The 23,395-nt window shown below is 37.7% G+C and overlaps 1 protein-coding gene across 1 annotated transcript in view; it reads right to left on the bottom strand.

Annotated features, from left to right (window-relative positions):
- Window positions 1–558: 558 nt before the first annotated feature.
- Snx3 (sorting nexin 3) overlaps window positions 559–23,395 on the bottom strand; it is a 49,447-nt gene continuing 26,610 nt past the window's right edge. The window contains exons 2-4 of the mRNA XM_020164551.2: window positions 11,799–11,894; window positions 3,092–3,216; window positions 559–1,301 (exon numbers count right to left, since the gene is read on the bottom strand). Of these exons, the coding sequence (XP_020020140.1) occupies window positions 1,196–1,301; window positions 3,092–3,216; window positions 11,799–11,894 (327 nt within the window). The 3' untranslated portion in view covers window positions 559–1,195. The remainder of the gene's footprint in view (window positions 1,302–3,091; window positions 3,217–11,798; window positions 11,895–23,395) is intronic.

The raw sequence follows: 23,395 nt of genomic DNA, 5'->3' as shown, positions 1-23,395 counted from the left end.
TTCCAGCTGCAAAGGTCTGGCTACAATACAAGTTAGGCAGCAAGTAGTTATGTGTTTTCTGGTTTCTTATCATTTGTACGATTCAGGCTACAACAGTGAGCTCTTCTCCCTTAGGAAGGATAAAGTGTCCCACTAGCCTAAACCTAATTAAAGAGAAAGCATGCAACTGATGACTTATTATACCCTTGCTGAGTTTAAACAAGTCACTCAGTTGGATGAGGAGAAAAATTCTTTGGAGAAATAGGAGGCATGGTATTGACTTATCTTAAAAGGCCTCTTAAAGAATGACTTAAGATTGTAAAGCATTTCTCAAGTACACAAAGTCCTTCATAACAACTCAATAAGCTTTAAGGAATGCTTTTTTAGTGCATTGCTTTTTTATTGTTTAAAAAGAAAATACCCCCATTCAAAAGGTGGCAGCATATTTGGTATCACCACTGTTTAAAGAGGAATGGAGTTACAGGAATGAGAAGTATATAATTAGTAAATAATCCCTCTCAACAAGTGACTTAAGTAGTAAAGCTAGAAGGGAGAAAAGACAAGCTGGAGACAATACAATCAGTGCATATCAGAAATGCATTTTAATTTTTATTTGAAAACAACTTAAATTTTTAGACAAATGATTTTAGTATATAAATTTGATTTTGTTTTTATACAGAATATAAAGATTTCCCTCATTAATCTTCCATGTGAAGGGTATTACAGGCCAGAAGGAAGATATGTTCTGCACACAAGTGTGTATCTTATGTGTGCGGCACTGGAAACGAATGGTGTAGTGCTCCTACACATAAATTAGATCAAGTGACATCACACATTAAAAAGGGAAAGAGAAATATTCTAGTTAATCAGATGCAAGAAGCAAACATGACACAAAAACTGTGCGAATAAGACCAAGTCAGTAACTTTAGTCAGGACACTGCAGATTATATGGGACGGCTCGTGAGGCTACAGTGTGCGCCACATTAAAACAGCAAGGAAAAGCTATTCATAGAGAAAGGCTGGAATGAGGGATTCTCACTAAAGCAAATTAACTTCTTGTCAACTGCCAAAACAAAACAAAACTGAGCATATGAGTGTTAGTATACCGAAGGCAAGTTATACCAGTCTTGGTGCAGCATGCTAAGTTAGTTACAACTTCTTCACTGGTGCATATGAATCATTAATGGTCATGTTTTTTGCTTCTTCTTGCCAAAGTTCAGGCATGTCTTATTTTAGAAGGAGTATAGCTTTTATCTATTATTTCATCTTGTAAAAACATGTGAAGACAACGTTCATTCTGTGCCAGAGGATGACCAGCGACCCTGGGAATAAAAAAGTAAAAATTTAGCACAGTGTTTTATAAAACTGGTGGTGGTAGAGGTCAAGACATACATAGTTTAAGATTAGGAAGTATGTGCAATTTATTAAAAACAAGTATTATTCTGGACTACCCATAAAACTATTCTCTGTCAACTAATAGTATACTTCCTTTCCTTTGGTTCACAGAGTGATTTTAAAAAACAGTACTGCAAAACACAATTTTGCACCAGATTAATTTTGCCCTGCTTCTGGAAGATGTATCCAATTAGCTGCTTAAACATTAGTTGGTGCATTCATAAGAAACTTAAATTAACTTTAATGTTAAAAGTGAAAAACATCATTGGATTCTAAGGATCCATTTTAAAGATATAGGATCTGAGCTCTACACAGTGGTACATGCCTATAATCCCAATATTTGGGAGACTGAGGCAGCAGGAGCTTAAGTTTGAGGTCAGCCTGGGCTACATAGTGAGATCCTGTCTCAAAACAAAACAGATGCACGATCTGAGTTAGAAACAGAAGCAGCTCAACAGAGGTCCTGATACCAATAAACACAAATATCCAGGCTTTTCTTTCTTTTGTTTTTATTCGATTTTATTTTTATTTTGGGGACAGGTTTTTTTTTTTTTGTCTTTTCTTTTTTGGTGCTGGGATCGAACCCAGGGCCTCACGCATGCTAGGTGAGCACTGTACCACTGAGCTACATCCCAGCCCTTATTTTTATTTTGGTGTGTTTATGTGCCTGCTTTTAAATTTTTCCAGCACTGGTTAAACACAAAACTACTGGGAACCAGACTTCTTCTATTTCAGAATCAGAAACATCGAGCACAGCATTATCTTCTCCCAAAAGACAGAGTGCTCATAAAAAGACAAATGAAGGTTACTTGCTCTGGTAGATAGCCAAAAAGGGCTTTGTGTACCTTTTCTTTACCTCTCACAGATTTTCAAATTACTAGTTAAAAGTTAATGTGGAAGCTTACACAACCATATTCTCAAGGATTTGACTTAATTCGTTACACAAGGCCAATGTGGCCAATGCATAATTGTAGAGGCCTTTCTGGCATAACCTTTTCTCTTACTTTGGCTTTTTGAAAATAGCTATATTTGAGCTGTGTGCAGAAGCACACATTGCAGCTACTAGGAGGCAGAAGCAGGAGGATCACTTGAGCCCAGGAGTTCAGGGCCAGTCTAGGCAACAAGCAAACTCACAACTCTTAAAAAATAAAATTACATAAAAAGCTGTATCTCAAATGGAACTAAAATTAAATGCTAGAAATATTGGTTTGGAACTTATCAACCATTTCTAAAAGATAAGCAATCCTAAGTCTTCTTACATTTTCAAAAGAAAACATTTTGCCATAAAAATAAAAACATACACAAACTTTTTATATAAAACATGCCAGTAACACCCCCATCTGCAATCAAACAAAATGACTGCAAATATATTGTATATTTTATTGTTCATACTAGAACATACCTTAAATCAGAAAGAATCACAAACTATTTTCTAAATGCTATAATTTAAAATATACTTTGCATAAATTAACCAAGAAAAATAAATAATAAAACTTAGGTCAACGCTACTCATTTTAATCACTCAAGTGTGTTAATATTTATCACATGGTGTTCAACTTGTCAGATACTTTATTTAAACGATACAAAAAGCCAGGAAATGGTCAAAAGGAAAAGTAGTATCATAATTCAACTTAACATCTAAATTACTCTTAAGTCACTTAAAGTCATCTTAAGACATTGTGTTTACCCACACCCTTGAGGAGTAGAGAGCACTTACTTGTTTATAAACTGCTCCAGCCCTTGCTTCCTTTCCTCAATAAAATTGTCATCAAATATTCCATCATCTCCTCTAAAAGGAAGTTGACGCAAAAATGCTTTTCCAGGGAGTGGGGGAACTACAACCTAAAACGACATGAAGAAAGTAAGTTTGTGATGATGCTGACTGGGTTGTGAAAATGTATAAAGCTCAACAGGAAGACAAAGTATAAATTCACCCTGCATGAGAGTCACCTCAGTCTCAAACTTGTTTCAATATAAATGACAATTCGGGGGAAAAAAAAAAACACTGAAAAAAGACTCAGTGTTTTGGAGGCAAGATAACCAAATGCAGAAAAGCCCATGAGACCAAAGCTTCTCAAAGGCAGGGCCCACAGTTTTTCTTGGAGGTAGTATTTCTCGTGGACTTATCAAAGAATGGGTATAAAAGGACAACATTCAATTATTCAATACCAAAATACAAGGTTACCACCTCTCTCAGCTCTCTCAGATACTTCTGATGCTACCTGGGGAAGATAATGCCACACTGCAATGGAAACCATAGAAACCAAAATCAAGTCTCAAAGGAATCAAATGTTAACGTTCTCCCTCTGACAAGGTAGATAAGAATATGTATTTTTCATTGTTTTCTACTTCTGTTTAAGGTGATGACAGAATCAGTATTTATCTGTTGCCACTATCCTATTTACTAAGCTAAGAAGCATCAACTTTCTTCCCAAATTTCCTATTTTGCTGTCTTTCCACAAAAATGTGTCATTTCTTCCTTCCCACACTATCAGAAGATCTCAAAGTTTTCCCTTCAAGCCTTACCTAGGGTAAGCTCATGCCCATCTCCCCCCTTTGGGGAACTATGTGAAGCTAAAATATCTTTTTTGATGAGATAGCACCTACCTATGTATTTCACAAGTTAGTATGGCTTATCTATCCTAGGGCTTCTCAATCTTTTTTTTGTCTGTTTGTTTTGTAGTGGTAGGGATCAAACACAGGGCCCTGCACATGCTAGGCAAATGTTCTTACACTGGGCTACACCTCCAGCTCCACTAATGGCATTTAAGCCAGCTAATGCTTTGTGTATGAGGCTTTCTTGTGCACTGTGTAATATTTAGCAGCATCCCTGGCTTCTGTCCAATGGATACTAGCAGCATCCCTAGTTGAGATAATTAAAAAAATCTCCACACACTGTCAAAGTCTTCTAGGGGACAAAACTATTCCTGATGGAGAATAGTTCTATCTTATTGATTCTTCAAATCAAAGGCCCAATCTTTGGCTTCTTATGGGCATATTAACAGAAGAAGCTCAAATATTTCTTAAATGATCAATCATTTAGCAAGATCCTTATCTTACACCAAAACAGAGAATACAGAGAAATATAAACAGTAATTATGTAATATATGTGTAATTATTCCTTCCTAACACGTATTACATACATATTTTACAAATGCTGAAATGTTTTTGTTGCGGCAGTGCAACAACCCAGGGCCTCATACATGCTAGGCAAGCACTCTACCGCTGAGCTATGTCTCCAGCCCAAGTTAAAACTGTAAGTCCTTGATGTATATAGCTTCTTTTCTTTCTTGGGTGTTTTTTTGTTTTTTTTTGAAAGAGGGTCTCATTACATAGTTCAGGCTGCCATGGAACTGTTTTAGCCTCCCAAATAGTGGGATTACAGGCATGTGTCACTACATATGACTCATAATTTCTTCACTGAAGGATTTATCCTAAGACAGTAATTCGGTAGAGTAAAAGATCAATTCAACTTCATACAGATCAGCAAAAACCAAAGTAACAGAAAAAAAAACTAAAAAAAAAAAAAAAAAAAAAAAAAAAAACCCAAAAAACCCCAAGAAACCAAATGCCCAACATAAACTTTCCAAGGCCTCCCTAGATTTACTCTCTAATGATTAAGACATGAGGATTTACTTCAAGTTTGCTTTAGCATTCATGAATCTCTCCCCTTGTATCAGTATTTGTCAAGTTGAAATGTTAAAACCTACATGGACCTTTCAATTGAGAAGAGATCCTGATCAATGAGATCTAGCAGAATGGCTATCAGGTCAGCAGGGAAGAACACATGTAACTAAAAATGTATTATTAAAAAAAGAAATCTAGAACCAGTATATTAAGTAAATGACTACCCTTACTTCAGGATAGAATTTAACATGAAATTTATGAGGAAGATTATCTTATTTTCTGTAGAGATACAATCTTAATGGAATATTCAAAACAGTCATTCAAATTGATGGTAAGATTGTATGCAACAGTATTAATGACCTACAAAGTAATAAATGACTTGTCCAGCTAAGATTCCAAAGATTCTCTTCAACATCTAATTATTTTTGCTAAGCAGTCTAAAAAGATCTAATTACAATTCTTACATCAATTTAAAAATTATGACTCCAGGGGGCTTGTGGGAGCAGCCCACCGCAGGGTTGGTAAGCCTGAGAAGTAGGAAGATGTTGTAGAGAGGCACCCTGAGACCAGCTGGCCTGTGAGACGCCAAGTGCATCTGCTGAACTTTTAAAAGAACCTTATCACACAGGAGGAACATTTTCCTGACCACAGATGCTTTTATATTCATCTCCAAACAAAATGCTGAATATTGGAATTGGCAAGAATTTCTCTGCTGTCTTCTAGAGTGGGTAAAGTCCTGCTTCTTTTATTCAGCCACTTTCCCTACTGAAACACGGATATCTTTCCACACATTACCTCCACAGTTGGGAGCCAACTCTCAGATTCAACATAAGAGAAGCCGTTAGAATGCAATTCCTATTGACTTCTCCACAAAGAAAAAAGCAACTAACATGGATTTTTTGGGGAACACTGGGGTTTGAACTCAGGGCCTCACACTTGCTAGGCAGGTGCTCTATCATTTGAGCCACTTCACCAGTCCTTTTTTGGATATGTATTTTCATCCCAATAAGTTCTCAAGAACTATTTGCCTGGGCTGGCCTCAAACCTCAGTCTTCCTGATCTATGACTCCCAAGTAGCTAGGATTGTAGGTATGAGCCACTAGTGCCTGCTGATATGGATCTTTTGCTATAGTTTGATTAATTATAAAGAAGTTATTTTGCAAGTGGAAGGATGAGGTTTAACTGGAAGCAGGTATATAGGTTGTGGTATTTGTGAATTCTTTCCTTTTTGTTGCAAAAAGAAGAATAAGTAACTAGGAGTATGGATGATTTTAGGGTTTTTTTAAATGTCTTCCAGTTTTGCCTACTTTTATGATAAGCACAGTTGAGACTGCAGCAATGCATGCCAAATATTCCTTATAATTTGAAATGAAAGAGACAGTAAAAGTTCCATATTTCTAAATACTGGCTTATTCTATGACATAATTTATTGGACAAAAAAACAAAGGTCTGATTTTGCAGTTAAAACTTTGATGTGATAAAGAAGCATAAAGACAAGATACCAAGACTGACTTCATATGGGAATAAACCACCACAGTTTCTATACACATACACATTTTGACATGTATAAATCTATATTTTTGGAGGGATTTGAAAGGAGGGATTTTTCTCTTGGTGAAGAAAGTTACTGCTGACTTTCTCAGAAGGCTTTAGACAAAGGCTATTTTTAAATGTTTTTCGTTCTTTCTAAGGAAGGACAAAGATTGTGCAGCAGCTAACCCCGTGAACTGTATGCTTGCATTTCATTGTAAGAGTGATAATGAAATAACACAGGTCAGGCGTGGTGGAGCATATCTGCAATCCCAGCACTTGGGAGGTAAAGGCAGGAACATGTGAGTTCATGGCCAACCTGGGCTACCTAATGAGACCCTGTGTCCAAAATAAAAAATTAAATGAAAAGTAAAAAAAGGAAAAGAAAACACAGCTTTGAGTACAGTGATGGAACCCTGTTCACCTTCCCAAGATGAGGCTACAGTATTACAACATTTTTTCATTCTCTTTTGTGGAGTCAAATGTAGCATGTAAGACTTTTCATGTGGCTAACACTGGAAGGAAAGTGGCATATGTGGTTTTCAGTTAAGATATAATGGGGGCAGGGTGCTGGTGGCTCATGCCTGTAATCCTAGCTACTCAGGAGGCAGAGATCAGGTGTATCATGGTTTGAAGCCAGCCCAGGCAAATAGTTCAGAAGACTCTATCTTGAAAATACCTATCACAAAAAAAGGGCTGGCAGAGTGGATCAAGGTGTAGGCCTTGAGTTCAAACCCCAGTACTGTGGGGAAAAAAAAAAAAAAGACCATGTAATGGACCTTCAACTTTGAACACAGAGGAATAGAGGAAAAAAATGAGAAAACTTTCCACATAAGTTCATTTTCCTAAGAAAAGGAAGCAAAAATGTTTTATGTAGCATCAGCTGACTTTTTTGGCATTATACATTATATAGTTCCATCCATAAAAGCATAAATAACTCTTTTCCTTTGGCCCATGGTCCTGGGATATTTGCTTGATTTTTCTAGGCAATAAGTGTTTTTAGGCTGAGTAGGCTGGGACTCAGTAACTTTTCCCAGCTGGAGGTGAACGTCTCATCAGAGGATGAATGGCCTCCAAAGTAATGTTCCCAATCCTATGCTTCAGTCTATAGATTAAGAAGGAATTCAGGATCTGAAAAAAAACTCAAACAAAACAATACAAAACAAAAAAACAGTTCCAATAATGTGGACCTTGTAGGTTTAGAAGAAATTCAGAACCTGAAAAAAACTCAAGAAACAGTTCGAATAAGAAACAATGGATTTTCCTTTTTTCTTTAGAATTACACTATGTGATGAACAGACTGTAGTACAAGCCTGTCCTTGTTTCTAAATCAACAGATGACCATTATATGAGATGTCAGCTTTTTACATAAGAAGAGTGAAACTTTTATTTATGATTCTTTGGAAGTAGAGAAAAATTTGTAAACTTGTTAGATAAAATTAAGAACAGGTAATGTTAGATCATCTCTTTTCTGCAGTGGCTGCCTGGGACCATGCATGTTGTGATATTGGAAATATAGGACAGATTTACCAAAATTTGAGTGTGACAGACATGGCCAAAAATAGGAAATGCTGAATGTTCTAATGACTAGTCAAATTGGCTGATCATTCTGAGTTGGAATAGGCTTTTTGTGAAAAAAAAAAAAATTCATGAATCCAAGGATATGTATGTGCATGTATGAGAAGTAGACAGGATACCCAGTGAATATAATGTATTGAAAGCCAAAACATATTAGGATAAATGCTATCAACTGTAATGACAAGTAAACAAAAACATTACTTAGTTTCTAGCCAAGCACAACAGATCTTAATTAAAAGTACAAATATGTAACAATCTGACTACATTGCTCTTATGAGTAAAACTCACAGGGGCTGAACTTCTAACATTTAACTAGTCTATTAAATGTAAAGTAAAATAACCCACAGATTGGCAGATTTTTTGCAAATCAGATACATGATAAAGGATTGGGAATTTTTTCTTTTTCTTTTTTTTACATCCTAGACAGCACTCTTTAATAAAAAGATAAAGGATTTCAGAAAACATTTCTCCAAAGAAGATATATACATGGCCAGTATGTACATGAAAAGATGATCCAAATGAAAATCACAACCACAATGAGATACCACTTCATAAACACTAGGAATAATAAACTATAAAGAGGATGTGGAGAGAGGGAGAACACTTATACCCTGCTGGTGGGAATGTGAAATGGTCCTAACTGTACAAGGTGAAGTAGTACATGCCTATAGCCCCAGCTGCTCATGAGGAAGCTGAGGCAGGAGAATCACTTGAGCCCAGGAGCTTAAGGGTGCTATGGGCTACATAGGAAAGCCTTGCCTCAAAAGTTATGTGACCCAGCAACACAATCCTAGGCACATACTCAAGAGAAATGAAAACACAGGCCCAGACAAAAACATGTATATAAATTTTTCATAATAGCCAAAACTAGTAACAACAAACACAAATGTCTATCAAATGATGAACTGACAGAACTGGGGATGTATCTGAGTGGAAGAGCTCTCGCCTAATGTGTGAGGCCCTATGTTTAATCCCTAGGCACAGCAAACAAGCAAAAAAAGATCAACGGATAAAGAAAACATGTTATAGCTGTATAATATGGTTTTTTAGCAATAAATAGAAATCAAGTACTGATACATGTTACATAAGATAAATCTAAAAAACATGCAAAGTGAAAGAAGCCAGACACAAAGATCACATATTCTATGCTTCCATTTACATATCCAGATGTCCAGAATAGGCAAGTCCACTGAGAAAGCAGATTAATGGCTGCTTAGGGCTGTATGAGGAGGGGTTGGAAGAAACTAGTAGTAACTACTAATGGATATAGGGTTTCTTTTTTTATCTTTTTTTTGGTGGCACTGGGGACAGAGTTTCTTGTATAGGGTAATAAATGTTCTAAAATTGTACAACTCTTTGAATATATTTAAAAAACACAAAATTGTATACTTTAGGTGAATTATATATCTCAATAAAACTATTGCTGACAAAAAAAAAAGGTGAAGTGTATGTTCAGAAAATGTTTATTAAGCTTTCCAGTGTGCCACATTTTATGTTAAGCAAAACCCAAAGTCTATCAAGACACTTCCTCCTCCCCATGGTCATTAAAGATTTCTTCATTACCCCAAATTATCCTAACTTGTTTCATACATTTAGATCTTTCAGCTGGTGGAATGGCTCAAGTGGTAGAGCACCTGCCTAGCAAGCATGAGGCCCTGAGTTCAAACCCCAAAATCTGTACAAGATCTTTTAACTGTCTGCAATTAGTACAAAGCTGAGTTGTAAATTTTTATTCCCTAAACACAGCCAGATATTAACACCATTTACTGAATGCCTTTTCCCACAGGTGGGTATTATCAATATTACATGCTGGGGATTAAACCTAGGGCCTGGTACATGCTTAACATATGCTCTGCCACTGAATTACACCCCTAGCCTCCAATAACCTTATTTTTGTTATGAACTAAAGTCCCCTACAAAAATACAAGTCAGCTGTTAAACTCTATTGTAGTCTGCTAATTTATACGGCCAACTCTAAAGTAGTATCACATTTAATGTTTTGCTTTTCTGGTGCCAGAGATTAAACCTAGGGCCTTGAGAAGGCTAAACAAGTGCCCTGCCACTGAGTTATATTCCCAGCCTCTGAAGTGTTAATCATTACATCCTTAAAATATGGTCTCGGTGTCTGGTAAAATCAAATGCCTGCTCAACATAAGATGAAAACATTTTTGGCTATTCTTGAGCTTTCTTAATTCTAAAGCTCATATGCTTGTCAGTTTATAAAGACACCCCCCAACACACTGCCAATGTGATTTCTATCAGAATTTTATTCATTTATAAGTAAGTTAGGAGATTCTACTTTTTTTCCTTCAGGTCTCTGCTAAAATGGCACCTGTAAGTGAGGCCTTTCTTTGCTCAACCTGTATGAGAGGAACTCCCCTGGCACTTTCTATTTCTCTTAGTTTAACTTTGGTTTTTAGAGCTTATCATCATCTGACATACTAAATATCTTCCCAGCCTTTTCTGCCTTCTCTTCCCTACCATCCCAACCTGCTCAATAGCATGTAGGTGCGATTAAAGAAGGGACCTTAATTTATTCAGAGTTCCATCTGTAAGTACCAAAACATACAAACAGAATGGGTTCTCAAATGTGTGCAATCTAAATGAATCTCCAAAAGTAAATATTTCAAACCAGAAAAGTATGATTTCTGGCAGGTCTTTATTTTATTTACTAATTTTTTGGTGGTACTGGGGTTCAAACTCGCCCTCATGCTTGCTAAGCAGGTACTCTATCATGGAAGCCATGCTCCCACCTCTTTTTGACTTAGAGTTTTTTTTATTTGTTTGTTTCCAATAGGGTCTCACATTTTTGCCGGAAGCAAAGCCTTAGACCACGATCCTTTGACCTATTACAGACTTGTACCACAACACCTGGTTTGTTTGTTGGGATGGGATCTTGCTAACTTTTTACCCAGGCTGGACTTGGACTTCAATCCTCCTATCTAAGGTGGCCTGAGGCCACTGTGCCCCCTTCCGCCCCTCCACTTCTCTATTTTTTTTGGTGGTTGTCTCTGTGTGTGTGTGCGTGTGCGTGTGTGTATGTGTGTGTTTGAGATGGGGTCTTGCCATGTTGCCCAGGTTGATCTCAAACTCCTGAGCTCAAGTAGTGATCCTCCTGCCTCTGACTCTGGAGTAGATTAGATTACAGGAGTATACCTCTAGGCCTGGCTATTAAGGTTCTTCTTTTGTTTTTCTGTGAAGTTTCAGAGTTTTCTTTAGCTGGGTTTATATTTCTAGTTTTAGTCACATAAGTATTTTATATTTTGATATTCTTTAGAGTAAGACTGTCTTCTTGTACAGTTCTGCTACAAAGCTATGATTTGTGTATGGTTTATATATGTAGGATGATAAAACCGGAAATACATTGACACGAGATACGTTGAGGAAGAAACTTGGTAAAGGATATGGAGTTGAAAGGTGGAGGAGGAGGATAAGGGAAAGGAAGGAAGTAATAGCAAAAGGACTGAAGAAGTACTATTCAAATGTCAGTCAGCAAAGGCCATTAAAGTAGACAAGGGAAGATTTCTAAGGGAAAATTCTGACTCTTCCACTATCTCCCATGAAATTGAGCATTTGAAAAAAGAAATCCTATTTACTTTTATTACTTTATGTAAGTTAATCTTCCTGAAAGGTGTTACCTTAAAACTTGGAATGTTCTGCTTTCAAGTTGTGTTACAAATAATTCTTACCTTGCTCTCTCTTTCCAATTCACTTCGAAGCCATTCAAAGTCACTGTATCTTCTTCTCACAGTAGATTCCTTCAGCTTGAAAATAGGAAGATTTGTCTGAAACCAAAAGTCACTCTTTAGTTGAAGTGCATTAAAGAGACTTGAGAAAGTGGCAAGGAAGTATGCAGAATCTATGTTTGTCAAACTGACAAGTATGGCTACCTCAAGAAAATCATGAGGCTATTAAGACATTTTCCTAAAACAAAACTTAGGTAGGTTGTTAAAAGTTATTTACACTAGAATACAACTTTTAAATGCATCTTTAAAGCCAGGCATGTTATTACATGCCTATAATACCAGCATGCAGGAGGCAGAGACAGGAGGATTCCAAGTTTGAGGCCAGCCTGGGCTACATAGCAAGATCCTGTCACAAACACACAAGCAAACAAGTGAGCAAGCAAGCAAACAACTACACCTTTACATGTATGCTTTTGAATATCATTTTGCCTGAGGTTATTTCCATAATAAGGATAGGTCATTTTTTCCCTATTATTTTGGTAAAAATATCAATTGAGCAGAGATAAGAAAGGCTATCTCTGGCTGCTACCAAGTTTAACTAATACCTCAGTTGACAGTCCTAATATGGTAGGACTATAATTTTTTTTTTTTTTTTGCAGTACTAGGGCTTGAACTCAGGGCCTTCACCTTAAGCCACACCACCAGCCCTATTTTTGTGAAGGGTTTTTTGAGATGGGGTCTCGCAGAACTATTTGCCCAGGCTGGCTTCAAAATGCAATCCTTCTGATCTCTGCCTCCTGAGTAGCTAGGATTACAGGCATGAGCCACCAGCACCCCACACAATTTTTCTTCTTTTACCTATAATTTTTCTTGAGATACAGTCTCTATATGTAACACAGGCTATCCTCAAACTCATGATCCTCCTGAGTTAGCCTCCAGACTGCTGGGATTACAGGTATGTGCACCACACTCAGCTCAAAGTGGTATTTCAATACATGTATGTACATATAGTGACATGACTGAATCAGAAAAATTACTTTATCCATTGCTTCACATATTTATCATTTTTTATCATGAGATCACTTAAAATCTTCTGTTAGTTATTTTAATTATTAACTATAACTCCCTGCTTATTCCTCCTGGACTTATTCCTCTCATCTAACTCTACCTGATGACTAGTAGCCCACTTCCCAGCCTCTGGTAACTACCATCTACTATCTATTTCTCTGAGTTTCATTCTACAGCCTATTTATTCCCCACCAGTGACCATGACCAGCCAAACATTATTCTTAATAGACTTTCAAAAAATGCTAAAAAGGGCAGGGATAGTGTTGCAATTTCTGTACTCTTACCACTAATAGGAAATTAAATCAAAATAATCTTGAAAAAAACATAAGAAGGCAATAAAGGCTGGAAGTATAGTTCTTCTGTAGAATATGTTCTTAGTTTGCATTAGGCTAAAATTATAGTTCTGTTCAGTAGGCCAGCCTCCTAGATAAAGAGCTTTACAGGTAGAGAACATGTTTTTCTGTTTTTTGGTTTTTTGGTAGTAATGGGGTTTGAACTCAGGGCCTTGCACTTGCTAGGCAGGCACTCTACTACTTGAGCCACTCTACCAGCCCTTTTTGTATTGGGCATTTTTGAGATAGAGATTCACCAACTACTTGCCTGGAGTAGCTTTGAACTGCAATCCTCCTGATCTCTGCCTACTAAGTAGTTAGGATAACAGACGTAGGCAACTGGTGCCTGGTGAGAACATGTTTAAGAACTGAAAATATGATGTCTAGTACTCTGCTTGCCTAACATGTGCAAGGCCCTGGGTCCAGTCTCCAGCACTTGGGGCAGAGTGGGGGGACCAACCAACCATAAGGTTCAATGTAACAAGAAAGATTTTTATTATCTTTCTCTTTGTGGGAAAAAAATATATCAGGCTGGGGGATGTAGCTCAGTGGTACAGTGTTTGGTGTTTGCTAGTATGTAGGAAACCCTGGGTTCGATTCTAGCACAGAAGAAAAAAAAAGAAAGAAGTGCTACCAAATTCAATAAAAAATGGTTTATGATGAAGGAATTTTTTTTTAATAGTACTGGGTTTCAAACCCAGCCCCTTATACATTGCCAGGAAAGCACCCTACCACTTGAGTTATGCCCCCAAGCCCATCAAGGACTATTAGCAGAAGTGGTGTGATACTGTATTTTGTCATCAAGAGTAGATTTTTTCTGGCGGGGGAGGGGGTCAGGGAGAGTACTAGAGTTTGAACTCAGAATCTTGCACTTGCTAAGTAGGTGTTCTACCACTCAAACCATACCAACCAGCACTTTTGCTTCAGTTGTTTCATGAATAGGGTCTTGCTTTTTATACTTAGGGTGGCTTGGACCATGATCTTCCTATTTATGTTTCCTGAGTAGCTGGGACAATAGGCACACACCACTAGGCCCAGCTTTTTATTGGTTGAGATGGGGTCCCATGAACTTTTTGCCTGGGTTTGGCCTCAAGCTATGATCCCCTTATCTTCGTCTCCTGAGTAGTTAGGATTACAGCCTTGAGCCATAGCACCCAGCAAATAATTGACTTTTAATGTGCATATCACAGACAGGAATGGTGGTATATGCCCTACAACCAATTCTAGCACCTGGGAGGTTAAGGTAGGAGAATCTTGAGTTTAAGGTCAACCTGGGTGACATAGTAAGACCCTGTCTCAGGAAAAGAAAAAAGGAAAAAAGTATGTATCACAAAGTTTATAGGAGACAGAAATGATTTAATGCATGCCATGCCCTACTAAAACTACCACTTAATACTATATATTCCTTTAGATATATTTTATACTTAATTCAGTCTTTGCATTTGTAGAACTATAAACTGTTTTAGTTTTACCTAAAGGAAAGACTGACTTCCTACTTTGTAGACCATGCCCCCATCATCTTCTAAAATTCACTTACTTGTTAAACTGAATACCACTAGCAAAGAGTTGTCATTCAGCAGCAGAAAAGCTTTTTGCTCAGGACCTTAAATCCATTTCATAGTGGTGTCAATTTTTTCCAAAGTGTATTAACTTCTCTCTGTGTTGTGTAGCTTGAAATCTTCCACAGATGCTGTTGGGCATAACTGTATAGGTTTCAAGCATGAAACCAAATCTCACAAGAGGTTTAAAAGCACTTGAATTTTCCTTCCCAGGTAACCACAACATTTGTTCATTGTATTAATGACTAAGAGCAAAATTGCACCTAACAAGACTCTTATTATACTAAAAGTCAAGCTTGTATTTAGAGATGCTGGCTTGCTATACAGAGGGGTATTCTCATTCCTCACAAGGAATAAAATGAGGTCCCCTGGAGAGCGGAATGATAATTCTCAGAAAGAAAGCACTGGATTATTTTTCTCTAATTTCACCCATTGGCTTTTTAACCAAGTTCACCCTTCCGCATTAAAATATTAAGTCTTTGTAAGTGTCTAAAGATAGAAAGGTCTTTAGAGTTGAGTATTTTCTGCAGGTGAGATTTTACATTTTGAATTCCCTCCTCTCAAATTACTTTACAAAAGGGATTAACTGCTCTCTTTATTCAATATGTTAAGATCAAGTTTGTGAAAAGAGGTCCCAAAGAATTTTCATACTTCTGGGTACGGAAGTCTATAAAGTTAATCTCTGAAACAACATATCAGGCTTACAGGTACAATGTTGAGGGAAAAGTACCAATTCAGTTCTTTTACCTTCCATTTTCCCTTTTGAACTTTTGACACAATCATAATTATATCTGATTTGCTCTAATGAACTAAGGAGTGAAGTGGGAAGTCCTTTCCCTTCAATTATCTAGTAGTTTGACTAATTACATATTTTTAAAAAAATCATGGTTAGTTTAAGAAAATTCATTTAGTTTTCTCAGCTGCTTAGGATTTCTCCTTTGATACAAGGACTACATTGGAGTTTTGATAAAGTCATTTCAAGAAATCAGTGGTGGACTGGAGGTATGGCTCAAGTGGTAAAGTACCTGCTTTGCAAGCATAATGACCTGAGTTCAAACCCCAGTTCCACCAAAACAAAAAAACAAAACAAAAAGTCAGTGGTAGAGTGCTTGCTTAGCATGCATGAGGCTGAATCCAATTTCTAGCACCACAGAAAAAGGAAGAAAAGAGAAAAAAAGAAAAAAGAAACTCCTAATACTACTTACCCATTACATTCAGAGTAGTAAGTCTACCTATTAAACTTGTTCCTGACCATTACAAGGTCACTTTAACTTACTTGATCAAAATAAGCAAACAAAAAACTGCTGAGCTTTTTTGTTACTGTTTGTTTCAATCACTGAGGTATCACCATTGTTACAAACTCTTGAGATTGGCCAGTGTCACTTTCAATTTGTTTAACCCTTATAAAATGTCTGAGGGAGAAAGAGTACGGATATTTTCTCTCCCTATGGCTTTGTGAGAATTCAACTATTATTTACTAAGAAGCTATAAAAAGGTAACAGTGCTAGATAAGGGGAGAAAACATTTAACAGGCAATCCTGACCCTTAAGAAGCTTATAATATACCAAGGAGGTCAGAAGATAGGCATATAAAGTTGAATTTAGGCCAGGTATAGGGTCTCATGCCTGTAATCTTAGCTATTTCGGAGACTGAAATCCAGAGGATTGTGGTTATAGGCCAGCTGGGGCAAACAGTTCCTAAGACCCCATCTCCAAAAAATAACCAGAGCAAAATGGGATGAGGAGGTATGGCTCAAGGGTAGTGTCTGCTTTGCAAGCAGGAAACCCTGAGTTCCAACTCCAGCCCCATCAAAAAAAAAAAAAAAGAGTTGAATTTATATGGTTATAAATAACACAAAAACTGGGTGCTGCTGACTCACGCCTGTAATCCTAGCTAGCTACTCAGGAGGCAGAGATAGGAGGATTGTGTTCGAGGTCAGCTGTGAAAAAAGAAGTGAAGCCCTATCTCAAAAATACTCAATCTGCAAAAAAAAAAAAAGGTGGAGAGGCTCAAGTGGTAGAGGGCCTGCCTAGCAAGTGTGAGGCCCTGAGTTCAAATCCCAGTACCAAAAACTAAACATAACAAAACAAAAACACAAAAAAGGCTAGTGGTCTAGCACAGTGGTAAAATGCTTGACTAGCAAGGGTAAGGTCCTGGATTGATCCCTGAAACCACAAAGGGAAAAAAAGCATAAAGGAATTTGACAATTGATGTGGCCAGGATTATTATTACTGTTATTATTTCTCAGACAGTCCAGGTTGGCCTCAAACTCACTGTGTAGTTGGCTTTTAATCCTCCTGCCTCAGTCTCTGAGTGCTGGGTTCCAGGTGTGTGCCACCACATCTGGGTTAGCCAGGATTATTTTTAACAAAGCTACAGGGAGACAGCTGAGAATGGTGAAAACAGTGTTAGTAAATACAGAGAAGACACAAGTACAGAGTGCATTTAGTAATTAACTCTTGCAGGAGATGATGGAGAATAAAGCCAAGAAGGTTAAACTGAGCCTTGAATGGTTGACGAAGGCATCTGTGTGCTCACCAGAAGTGGTATCTTTGAACAGAAAAACAGAACAGAGAAGTTACCACAGAAGTGAAAGGCACAGAGCATGACAATAACTGTGTATGTATGAGAAACAGCATTAAAACAGTTGGTCCTAGCTGGTTCTTAGGTTTAATATGCTTGAAGTATATGGATGAATTAGACTGCTAATGTAGATTCTATCAAAAATTCCTTAGAGGTTTTATGTTGAGTGTCACATAATATACTTTAGGTTTATCCAGGAACAAAGAGTGCTGAATTTGGAAATTAAATGTAAATCGGACTTAAATATAGTTAACCTCAGTATAAAGTAGAGGTCACATTTTTCTTCCCAACCACTGTTACTTTTATCTCCTAATGTACAGAAGTGTCAAACTCAGTATTTATAGGAAATAGTTCTTGTGGGACATAACAATAGCTCAGTCATGAGAGACAAGCAGCACCAAAGCCAAGCAAAAATAAAGTCCATTATTAAAGCAGAACCAAAAACTCTCTCTCTCTATATATATATGTAAATGTTGATGACTTTAGATTTCTCAGTTTTGGTCATGGAGTTATGAAAGTTCTGCAAATCATGTTTCATTGTATATCTGAAGCAAAGACACTCCAGTAAGCTTGATAGCTCCCATAGGAGTTCTATAAGCAGCCTGGTACTACAATTTTAAGCTCCATTATGGCTAGGACCCAAATTAAAATTTAAAAAGCAGAGATGCTGGGTATTTAGGAGGCTTAGGTAGGAGACTTGAGAGTTGGAGGCTAGCTTAGGCTATGTAGCAAGACCCTGTCTCAAAACAAAACAGAAAAGAAATAAAAAGCACAGGGACATCGTCAGTGGTAGGACACTTGCCCAGCATGTGCAAGCCCCTGGGTTCCATTCCCAGCACAGCAAAGGGAGAAAAAAACAGAGAGTTATAATTATTTGTATCTTATCAAGGTTGGGTGCCGGCTGCTGGAGTGGCTCCTGTGGTAAAGGTGGTAAAAGTGCCTGTGTAGCAAGTGTGAGGCCCTGATTTCAAACACCAGTGCCACCAAAAAAGAAAAAAAAATGTTAGTTGCCTGGCATAAAGTCTGTATAAAATCATTTTTCCATATTCACAATTTACCTTTTTAAATTATTATGTGCCAAATACTAATTTGTAACTAAAATTTAATACCATTTCTTTCGAAAACTATAAAAGAGATCATATTATTAGGGGAGGCAGAAGCTAAGAATACAAGAAAGTTCACATCTGACACTGAAAAGAGGTTTGTTCTTTTTTTTTTTTGAGACAGAGTCTTGCTCCTGCCTCAGTCTCCGTTGTGCTGGGATGTACAGAATGCGCCATCATGCCCAGCCTGAACAGAGCTTTTAAAATCACATCTAAGTATGCTATTCTTAATGTTAGAAAGTCAGAGCAAAAAAAGTCAATACCAAATCCCTAATTCTATACCTTACCTTACCAATGAAATAAAAAACTGAAAAGAATGGGTTCTTTAAAAGGTTCCCACATGATTAATACACAGCAGGTTTAGAAACTGGTACCTTTCTATGTCTGGCTCAAAGCAACTCAAGCAGTTCTTAGAGGGAAATTTATAGTTATTAAAGAAGAAGAGAGGGTTGGGGGAGTGGCTCAAGTGGTAGAGTGCCTGCTTAGCAAGCCTGAAGGTCAAGTTTAAACCCCAGTACCACCACCAAAAAAAAAAAAGACAAAACAAAACAAAAACAGAAAAAAAAAAGGAAAGCAGAGAAGAACAAACTATCTAAAGCCATACAAATAGAAGGGAGGAAATAAATGAAATCCCTCACACACACCAAAAAAAAGGGAGGTGTAGCTCAAGTGGTAACACACCTGCTCAGCAATTGTGAAGAACTGAGTTCAAACCCCAGTCCTACCAAAAAAAAAATAACAATAAAAAATAATAAAAAGAGAGAAAACATAAAGGAAAAGCATTCCCTGCTTTAAGAAATGGGAAACTTCAATCACTTTTGAAGACTGAATCTTTGAGATTCAAACCCAGGGCTTCGAGCATGTTAGGCAAGTGCTCTACCACTGAGCTACATTCCAGTCAGCCACCCCCCCCCGCCTTTTTTTAATACAAAATTTGATAAGCAGTCATACTAATCTTTCTCAGGAGAAGAAATCAAAGTCAGTAGTCATGCTAATTCTCTTATTTTCTCTTTCTTATCTTTAAGTATCTCAGAAACTCATTTGGTATACAAGTAGACACTAATACTTTGTATTAGAACGGTGGCTAAGTGCTCAGATTGTCTAGGTTCAAATCCTAGCAATGCCACCTCATTAGGTAACTACTTCTCCATTTGTTCATTTATAAAGTGGGGATAATAATATAAAACTGTGAATTGAAATATATGCTTTAGAAGTTAATATCTGCTATTCTGAGGTGAAATGAAAATTATTTTGAAATAAATTTGTAACACTGAAATAAAACTGTAATCTTATTCCATACAGCTGATGTAATAATTAAATAATACATTTAAAAACTGCTAAGAATTATACTTAGCACACCATAATTGCAGTGTAAATATGTTTTTGTTTCTTCTTATGTAGTTTTGTGTGTGTGTGTGTTTAAAACTTTTAAATTAGCTGGTCACCAACAGCTCATGCCTGTAATCCTAGCAACACACCTCCCATTTAGCTGGGATAAGCCACTATGACCAGCTTGTTGGTTAGGTGGGGGATGAAGGGAGTCTTACTAACTTTTTTTCCTGGATTGGCCTTGAGCCATGATCCTCCTGATGTCTGCCTCCCTCCCAAGTAGGCATTTTATCTTTTTTTCTGGTGGTGGTGGTAATGGGAGTTTGAACTTGTTAGGGAGGCACTCTACAGCTTAAGCCATACCTCCAGCCCCTTTTGCTCTGGTCATTTTGGAGACAGGGTTACATTTTTTGCCCAGGTCAGCCTGGACTGTGAACCTCCTATCTTATACTTCCCACTATCGCTGGGCTAATTGGTATGTACCACAGGTGCCCAGCTATTGGTTGAAATGAGATCTAACTTTTTGCCCAGGATGGCCTGCAACTGTTATCTTCCAGATCTCAGCTTCCCAAATAGTTAGGATTATAGGTGTGAGCCACTGGTGCCAGGCTTGGTATCCATCTTTAAACAGAATGTTAATCAATTTTAAATAAAGTTTTATTTTTTTAACAATTTTCTGTCTTGACTTTTTTCTTTTTTGTGGTACTAGGGTTTGAACTCAGGGCTGCATGCTTGCAAAGCGGGCATTCTACCACTTGAGCCACACCTCCAGTCCCTCTTGCTTTGGTTATTTTGGAGATGGGGGGGGTCACGTGAACCATTTGCCCAGGCTGGCCTAGAACCATGATCCTCCTGATCTAAGTTTCCCAAGTAGGATTACACGTGTGAGCCACTGGTGCCAGCTCGCTTTTTTATTTTTATATGGTTTTCTATTTGGGTTTCTAAGTACCCATTTCTTTCTGGTAAGTGATGGGAGGAGATGGGACAATGTATCTTTGTATAGATGACTTCTGGAACTGGGGATGTCTCATGAGGCCTGAGGTTTGATCCCCTCACCACAAAAGAATAAAACTTCTGGATTGTTTTCCATTTTTACATATAAGGCCCTGTTTTACTTGATTACTTACAATTTTTAAAATACTGCAACTGGGAACATACTATGAGACAAGTTTATAGCATTAATCAGCACCCTACATTTCTGCTTTCCTCTACTTTCTCCACATTAGATAATGACATATTTGATAAGCCTTTTGCAATAGCCATGGCTTGCCATTTTTGTATTATAGGAAAACAGTTTGTCTTAACTGCTTTTGGAACTGGATCTGAGGACAAGAGGAAAATGGCTGTTGGACGTGACTTGTTAAGACCTACTGCTTTACTAAGATGTACAAGTAACAAAGCTAGTAACTTATAAATAAATATGTGTGCATTGAAATATTCTGCCTAGAACTTAAGCTACTTAAGGTTCAGTTCCTAGTGACTAACAGCCAATTATGATAAATAGGCAAATCATTTGTGTTTTCTTCTTTGTAATAAAATCAAGTGCTAAATTTACCAAAAAAAAAAAAAAAAGAGCCAGGTGGCAGTGACTCATACCTGTAATCCTAGCTACTCAGGAGGCAGAGATCAGGAGGATCACGGTTCAAAGCCAGCCAGCCTGGACAAACAGTTTACTAGACCCTATCTTGAAAATACCCATCACAAAAAGGGCTGGAGGAGTGGCTCAAGGTGAAGGCCCTGAGTCCAAGCCAGTCCTGCAAAACCAAACCAAAAACCAAGGGAGGGAGGGAGGGGGAGGGAGGGAGGGAAGGAGGGGGGGGAGGGAGGGAGGGGGGGAGAGAGAGAGAGAGAGAGAGAGAGAGAGAGAGAGAGAGAGAGAGAGAGAGAGAAAAATAGAAGAGAAGAAAAGAAAAAAAAAGCAATTAAGTACTGGTGGCACATGCCAGCATCTGGAGGGCTAGGCTGGAGGATCAGGAGTTCAGGAGCTACAAAAACTTTAAGTCCAGTCAGGGCTACACAGTGGGATCCTATCTCACACACACACACAAAAATCTGCTCAACTCTTTACTCACCCTCAATCTAGAATAGACCTCTGTCTTTCTGTCCTTCAAGATGCTGACTTTGTTGTTTTTTTTTTTTTTGCGTCCAGGTTAGCTATTTGAACTACATTCTGCATTTAAGTTTGTTTCCTCATGAGTAGTTCCACATTATACATTTTTGGCAAGAATGTTAATACCTTCTCAGAGCATCACAGCAGAAGACAAGTGATGACAGTTTGTTCCATTATTGGATCACTTGGTTAAGATATGGTCTGACAGATTCTCCTTTTTTTCCCCATTTTTGGGGGAGGGAGAGATGTGTTTATACATGCTACACGAGTACTCTGCCTCTAAGCCACACTCCCAGCCCATCTTTCCCTTTGTAGTTCTTTTTTCTTTTTCCAAAACCTGCCCTTCAGCAGGGCACCAGTGTTCACGCCTATAATCCTAGCTACTCAGGAAGCAATGATCAGGAATCTTGTAGTTTGAAGCCAACCTGGAGTAGTAGTTTGAGAGACCCTATCTTGAAAATAAGAGACACAAAAAGGGCTGGTCAAGTGGCTCAAGTGGGTAGAGTGTCTACCTAGCAAATGTGAGGCCCTGAGTTCAAACTACAGTACCGCAAAAAAAAAGACTTAAAAGAGTCTTACAAAACTGTCAGAGGACAGTTCTGCTTTATGGGGCTGGGGGAACAGTTCACTTGAAGAGTACTTAAGGACCTGGGTTCAATTCCTAGTACTGAGATAAAATCTGCTTTTTGGGGAAATCAAATATGTAGGTGAACTTTGCTTTTTACTTGTTTCTTTTCTGCTTCTTCTATTTTTATTTTATTTTTTTAGTATTAAGGACCGAACCCAGGACCTTGAGCATGCTAAGCATGTGTTTTACCACTGAATTACACTACTAACCCAATCTGCCTTATTTTAATCATTAACAGAGACTAGTTTCTTGCAAAAAAAAAAGCCATTTGCTGTTAAATACCAAATATAGTGTGAATATGCAGATATGTATTATATTCACAATCTACCAATTTATTAAACAGAATATGAAGATGGTTTATAGTCTAGTTGGTTACAAAGAAGGGATAGATATTTGTACTTGCCTTAGAAAAAAATTCAGGTCAATCCTTACGCTTCTGTGTATTTTGCCTTTTCTTCTCTCTCTTTTTCTTTCTTTCATTGAGACAGTCTTGCTATGTAGCCCAGTCTGGCCTTGAACTCGAGATCCTCCTGCCTTAGCCTTCAGAGTGCTGGAATTACAGGGATGCACACACCCAGCAGTATCCTGCCTCTATATTTGCAAGATGTTACATTTTGCTTAGCTCATGAAAAAGTGATGGACTAATTACAAGATCCTGGGAGAGTCAGAAAAATGTCTTATGAAATGTTGTAAGAGATGTCTGTATGCCTGATACTCTTAAATTGCTACTTATATAAAAGAGAAGTCAGCCATTTTCCACAAAAAAGTATACTAATCACACAGGGTAAGAACACCAGGAATCCAAGTGGACATTATATACTAAAAACAGGTTTTTTTTTTTATGGTATTGGGGCTCAAACTTAGGGCCTCACACTGCTAGGCAAGGCG

Source organism: Castor canadensis, chromosome 1, assembly GCF_047511655.1.
Source record: "Castor canadensis chromosome 1, mCasCan1.hap1v2, whole genome shotgun sequence".
Taxonomy (NCBI): Eukaryota; Metazoa; Chordata; class Mammalia; order Rodentia; family Castoridae; genus Castor; species Castor canadensis.
The sequence above is the reverse complement of the archived record's forward strand: the minus strand, read 5'-3'. Positions and strand labels throughout refer to the sequence as shown.